This window comes from Penaeus japonicus, unplaced genomic scaffold (genome assembly GCF_977035675.1).
Source record: "Penaeus japonicus unplaced genomic scaffold, GWHDUDI00000001_assembly GWHDUDI00000025, whole genome shotgun sequence".
Taxonomy (NCBI): Eukaryota; Metazoa; Arthropoda; class Malacostraca; order Decapoda; family Penaeidae; genus Penaeus; species Penaeus japonicus.
In genome coordinates, this window is record NW_028234427.1 from 7846063 (window position 1) to 7853562 (window position 7500).

At 28.3% G+C, this 7500-nt stretch overlaps 1 protein-coding gene across 2 annotated transcripts; it reads left to right on the forward strand.

Moving 5' to 3' along the window:
• Nucleotides 1–3926: 3926 nt before the first annotated feature.
• LOC122268108 (uncharacterized) lies at nt 3927–7478 on the forward strand. Of its 2 annotated transcripts, XM_086551315.1 has the most exons (7): nt 3927–3951; nt 4830–4902; nt 5177–5223; nt 5415–5520; nt 5798–5907; nt 6829–6954; nt 7124–7478. In XM_086551315.1, the coding sequence occupies exons 2-7, from the start codon at nt 4833–4835 to the stop codon at nt 7211–7213; spliced, it is 549 nt and encodes a 182-aa protein (XP_086407441.1). In that variant the 5' UTR covers nt 3927–3951; nt 4830–4832; the 3' UTR covers nt 7214–7478. The 2 variants fall into 2 exon arrangements, with proteins under 2 accessions (XP_086407441.1, XP_086407442.1); XM_086551316.1 differs by lacking the exon at nt 3927–3951 and having other exon boundaries at nt 4550–4902.
• Nucleotides 7479–7500: the final 22 nt, after the last annotated feature.

Sequence of the window (7500 nt, forward strand, 5' to 3'; positions counted from 1 at the left end):
TTTATATATATTTATTATATAATATATATATATATATATATATATTATATTATATATATATATATATATATTAAAAAATATATAATAAAATATATATATATATATATATAATATAATATATTTTATATATTTATAAAATAAAAAAAAAAATATATTATATATATATATAATATATAATATAAATATATATATATATATTTAGATTTTCAATAACATATTTATATATAACTATGTTTTGTTTGTGTTTTTGTTTTCCATGAATACAATATATGTTATATATTTTTCTTCTTTTTGATTATTTCATAAACCCACAAAACACAAAAACATTTTTATATTTATTATTTTAATAATTTATATATATATAATTCTTTTTTTTATACATATAATTACAATATAAATATATATATATATATATATATATATATATATATATATATACAAAAAAAAAAAAACCTATTTAATATTAAATAATATATAATTATATATTTTTTATTAATTCTAATACAATTATAATACAACATATGATTGTTGTTATTTAATTAAAAATAAATTTAAATTTATACAAATTGAATTATCAAAAAAAATAATAATATATATAAAAAATATATATATATATATTATATATATAATATATATATATTATATATATATTATATATATTTACAAATATTTTTATTTATTATTTATATTGTTATATATATATTTACAAATTTATATATATTTTTATATATATATATATATATATATATATAGTATATATATATTTGGCACAACCCAAACACACCAACAACAACACACACACACGTATATTTATATATATATAGATAATTATATATATAATTTTATATATATATATTTATAGTATATAGAAGGTTATATATATGTAATTATATGTAGATACTGTCATACACAACACACTAACTCAGTAATATAGGATATATATATATAATTATTTTATATATATAGATATTATATATATATATATATATATGCCAACACACATCTAGTTCGCCACAAACATATAAATACACATATATTACCATTACATTAACAAGTACAATATATATATAATATTTATATTGATATATAACATATATATATTATATATATATATATATAATATTTTTTAACTAATAATGTTATATATATTCTATTATATAATATATATTATGTGGGTATATGTTATGTATATATATATATTTTATATATAAGCATATATATGATATATATAGATATTATATTATAGCGATATATATATATGTGTGTGTGGGTGTGGTGATGTATGCATTATATATAGTATTACATTATATACTATCTGATAAGGTTCATAAAAAGTTATATATATATGCACTATAAATGTTATATAAAAATGTTCATCTGCCATATGCACAATATATATTTATAATAATATTTATATATATATATATTTAATATATATTTATTTATGAATTATATATATATATATATATATATATATATATATATTCATATATATCTGTGTATGTATTTGTGTGTCTTTGAGCTTGTTATATGTATATTTTTTTATATATGTATATATATACATATACATACATACACACACACAAGACAGCACGCAACCGGGAATTTGAAAAATGTAGGTTGATACACACACACACACACACACACACACCAATTACACACACACACACACACACACACGAAGAATACATATATATAAATAACTCCAAGTATATATATATATATATATATATATATATACATATATACATATATACATATATACATATATACATATATACATATATACACCCGGCAGCGCATTACCCACCACCCACCCACACACACACACACATATACATATATATATATATATATATATATATATATATATATATATATATATATAAAGGTTATATATATATATATATACGTATAAACACACAAAATTAAATGATCCCATATATATATATATATATATGTATATATATATATATATATATATATATATATATATATATATATTTATATATATATATATATATATTATAATAATTGACATAAGTCTACTATTACTATGTTCTCATCAAAATATATATATATATATATATATATATATATATATATATATATATATATATATATATATAAAATTCGTATATAACACACCATAAATATATATAAGAAAGTCATATATATATATATATATATATATCACTCATATATATATATATATCTATATATAAAAATAAATATATATATATATATATATATATATATATATATATACATATATATACGTAAACATATTAGATTATAATCATATGATTGTCTTCCTTTTATTAACAAATTATCACAAAAACTAAGTTTGCCTCACTGCGTTGCGACTGCGTGCATTAGCCAATCCCAAGGTGACCCGCGCGCATTCCTCATTCAGTCGTCCTCTACCGACAACAACGGCGAGTTTCCTTCAGAGTTAGTGTATTTGTGTCATTATTCCACAGAGGAAGATATGTTAACTCACTTTGGTCTCACAGCTCCCTGGATAGAGCCATGTCTTCCTTTTAAAGAGTAAACGGTGTATTTCCTCATCAGGACATACCATTTGGTTGAAGATATCGAGCAAAAGTGCCCATTTACCTATTGGGAAATGATTCATATCATATAAAACTTGGTAAATATGTCTTGTTTGTTATAAACATATTCATGTTGTTTTCCAGATCATGATCAATGTCTTGACCTTGTTGGCTGCCGTGGCCGCAGCTACTCCTCTTCCGGCATATATATCCTTTAATAGCATGACTAATAAGCTTTTATCGTTGATGATTTTCTTTGTTAATATGATTAGAATAAATCATCTATGACTCTATCAACTATTCCTAGATTATAGCAGAAAATCTGAGAAACAGTTCCGGTGTTCTTTTTCCTTTAGCACAAAATCTCAGCTTCATGTGGATGTTTGCTGAGGATGTGGTATAGTATATATATATATATATATATATATATATATATATATATATATATATATATATATATATATATATATATATACATATATATATGTGTGTGTGTGTGTGTGCATATATGTACATACATACACACACTCACACGCGCGCACACACACACACACACACACACACACATATACATATGTATATATACATATATATATATATATATATATATATATATATATATATATATATGTATGTATATCTGTACGTATATATATGTATATATGAATGTATATATATATATGTATATAGATATATAATTATATGTATATATATGTATATATGAATATTTATGAATGTATATATGAATGTATATATATGTATACATACATATATATATATACAGAGAGAGCGGGAGATAGATATAGATATATGTATATATACATATACATATATACAATCATATATACACATACACACGCACACACATACACATATATATATACATGTATATATATATATATATATATATATATATATATATATATATATATATATATCACATACATGTAATTATGTGTGTGTGTAAATAAGCATACTGTATGCACTCATAGATACACATACATACATACATATATATATATATATATATATATATACATATATATATATATATATATATATATGTATGTTTAGTATTCATGTGCTTATTTAAGTATTGATATTAATTCTTGATTCGATCATACAACAATTTGGTATACGTACCTACTATTTATTCTGGATAGATTGTGAAAGCGGTGTGTGTGTGTCTGTGTGTGTATGTGCATTTATGCAGGCTTTGCCTTATCTCCTTCTTTATAAGAATAAAATAATAATAATAATAATAATAATTTACTTTGTAGGTATGATACATATCTTGCGTAATTTCCTGATGACTCGCATTGCCATTGAGTCATACATCACATATAAAAAGGATGGTTTGTTTGCCTCATTCAGTTCGCTTCCAACCAAGCCAGCGGTAAGTAGTTCAAGGAGCTATCTTGTTTAGAACAAATTTTAGCGCGAGCTTTTGCCAAAACTCTGATCTTCGGATGACTTCAATCAGATAGTTATGCATGTGAAGCTTTACATTCGGACAGAGCAGCGTCATTTGCTATAATTACATTAAAGGACAAAAAAGAAGAGAGAGAAAGAGAGATTGAAATTATCTCGTGCTAAACGTAATGAAAGATCAGGGATTTTCTTTTCTTTTCACGTAAAGACTTCACGAACTAGTATCTAGCTTGATACATGTTATGCTCTATGGTGAATCCTCTAAATTTGTTGGAGAATTAAACACCGAGCTCAAACTAAAGTAGGTTCTCTGGAGGTGTAAACACAACAAAATATAACTAGACATTCTGAGTCTCCTCGTTGCCTGACAAGCTCGCTTCTCTCGTCTCTCTGAGGATGTTGCCAGAAATACTATTCTCGTACATAAAGAATACATGCTACATATTGTACATATAACGAAACGTAAATATAGCAAAACGTGAATAATGATACACGTGCTTTCATGTAACTTGTAGTAAGTCTTGAAATAATATCACTGCGATAAAGTAAATCATAATACAACGAATATCACAATATTAGGCATTATCTGTTGCCTCATTGGTATAAAGTATTACAGACACTATTTTGTGTATCACACAATATCACTATAATATCCCACAATACATACGAGCTTTTGTATGTCTATTGCATGACGCACTTGAGGTCTAGAACTTTCATACTTGTGTTTTTTTGTTTTTACTTTTTAGTACTGACTGTACTTCTAGTTGAATTCTTCACAATATGATGCTTTGTACTATCGGCGTTTGCCAGATGAATTTATACTGTAGATCAACTCTATTTCAGAAAATGATCAAAACGTTGATCTTGATTGGCACTTTGACCATGGCTGCTGCCTCTTCTAGTCACGCAAAACAAGGTAAATATTTCCGGAGAAAAATTATCTCTGACTATTTTATTCATTAAAAAAACATTGTAAAAGCATTAGATTTCAAGACCTACATATAAAAGAGAGAGAGGATGTGGGGTAAAGATTATTTGATGAAACAAACGTCAGATATCTATGCAAATCTGTTGCAAATCCCTTAGATTATAAAACTATAGGAGTCTAACTGAAACATTGTATCACTTATTTAGACACGATAGGTCCAGAGCTATCCATTCCCTATTAACTAATCATTTCTTACCTTCAGATCCATCATGTATGGAAGCCGAAAATGTGACCTTGTGCGAGGCTGATGTGAGTTCCCCTTCTTTTCGCTTTCTCTCCTGTTGCTTGTTTTTTACATCATTCAGTAGATCAGTACTGCTGCTTGTAATACTAAATGAATGATTCTAGAAGTCATCAATAATCATAAATGAAATCGCGAAGCTATTTCCTAATATTTCAGAAATACTTCTTTTCTAATTGTATTTGATGTCTGCCTAAAGCTCCCAATCTGCAAGAGCCTCTTCATAGTAGACCGAGATGAACACACTAGGAGACGCATATACAAGACCTGCCTGGATCAAAACGGCCTGAACCATCTTGATGACGGTGAGACTACGATAACGATGTATCATGATTACCTAATAGTATTCATGACTAATATTAGTATAATGCAGTCAGTCAAGAGGATATCAATCATGAGCGACATTAAAGTTAATAGTGATCATATCACCATTTATCAATAGAAATTTTAACAACAATGGCAGTAATGATGATAGTATAGGCAAAAATCTGATTTTTATTCTTCGTTACCGTATTGAATACGTTACATGAAAACAAAAGATATTACCAACTCATTCTTATTGGAAATGGCCTCTCTCTATAGTGGACCCGGAGCTCCTCTTCGGTCCCACAAATTCCGAGGTTCTTTCGCTGTTTGGTTCCCAGGAGAACCACCTGGCTGCAATGAAGTGTGTCGTGCGGGAACGTGGAGTGGTAAGTACATAGCTATAACGCTATTCAGTTGTTGAATTTTACTGATCAATACGTGTGTAGGAAATGTGCAGTAAGGATTCATAGTGACGGAAAACTTAACAAGACAGCATATAAGAGGAGGAGGCTTTACTGTCTCAGTTAGCTTTGTTTTTGTTTTGTTTTTATTATTATTAAATGCAAACTTTGGTGTGTCTGAGCCATGGGTTTTCAACCTGGGGTAGGTGTACCCCCAGGGGTACGGGAGAAGAATTTTGGGGGTACGTGACTGGTCTCTCAAAATATTCGGTTTTCAATGTGAAAACCTATATGTACATAAATGGCCTACATGTGTTAGTAACTAAACATCCTTCTACATACCGCTGTGAACTGGGATTCTCACCATTGTGTTCGATAAAAGTTACGATCATGTCTAGCTGGGAAAGGTGATATAAAAATTGCCCTTTCAAAGACTGTACCGAGGATTAACTTGTTGCTAGCAAAGAAACAAGTCCATCTATCTCACTGAATCAGCATATGTTTTTCATGCTAGTCACACATAATGGCTAAGAGTATGTAACTAGTAACATTAGTTACGAGTGAATAGTTCTTGATAGCACTTGCTCACAGTCACTCCTATTTGAAAAAAAAAATGTCTACTGTAGTTACATTTTGGGTATTTTTTATGCTAGTTACACACAGGGACTGAAAAATTGCGTGTAGTTATCTTTTATACTTCTTTTCTTATGCAATCACACACATTAACGTGATTACCACCATTACTAATTACCAGCACCAACTAAATAAATACGTGACCAACACTGAAAAACTTCAAGGGGTACATAAGATTAAAAAGGTTGAGAAGCCCTGGCCTAAGCGAATGCATGCACATGGGTTATTTTCGCATGTCCACATGACCCTTTTCATCTCCCTTTCGCTTTCCAGCTGAGGCCTGATGGGACAGTCAACCCGCAGCCATTCTTGGAGACGGTGACTCTCGTCCTCAACGACACCCGTCCTGACATCCTACAGCGTGTTGTTTACGCAGCAGAGTCCTGCTCCACCGAAAACGTAAGTCCCAGTTTTCATGTCATTCTGCTTTAGTAACTGCCATCGTGTGTGACACACTTTATTACAAATAAAACTCATTGGCTCAGTCGTTTTAGTTCCATCGTTTTCTGTTCATATTTTGTTCTCCTCTTGGCTTCTTCCTTTATTTCAACATCCATTCGTTTTTTAGATTCTTGATTGGGAGATGTGCATCCTCGGTGAATGCATCCAGGTAGACCTTGCAACACCTGTGCCTACAACTGTTGTTCCTGAGGAGTGATGACGGTGTGAAAAGTTTTCTTGCTTCTTTTAACAAGTGAAATGCCTGTGATTCGAATTATAACACTGATTCACTGATTAGAAAAGAATGGAGATGATTATGTAAAACATTTTCTCTTCAATGTATTTCCATCCCAACAGCTGAAATTCCTTTCTGAGAATTCATATTTCTGTAGACATTATAGGTAATAAAATTGTCATATTTCCCCAGCGTTTCTTGTTTAGTCCATCACAGTGATAAATAAATGAAGACCAATACCTGTTTATTTCGCAACTTTTATTTTCCTC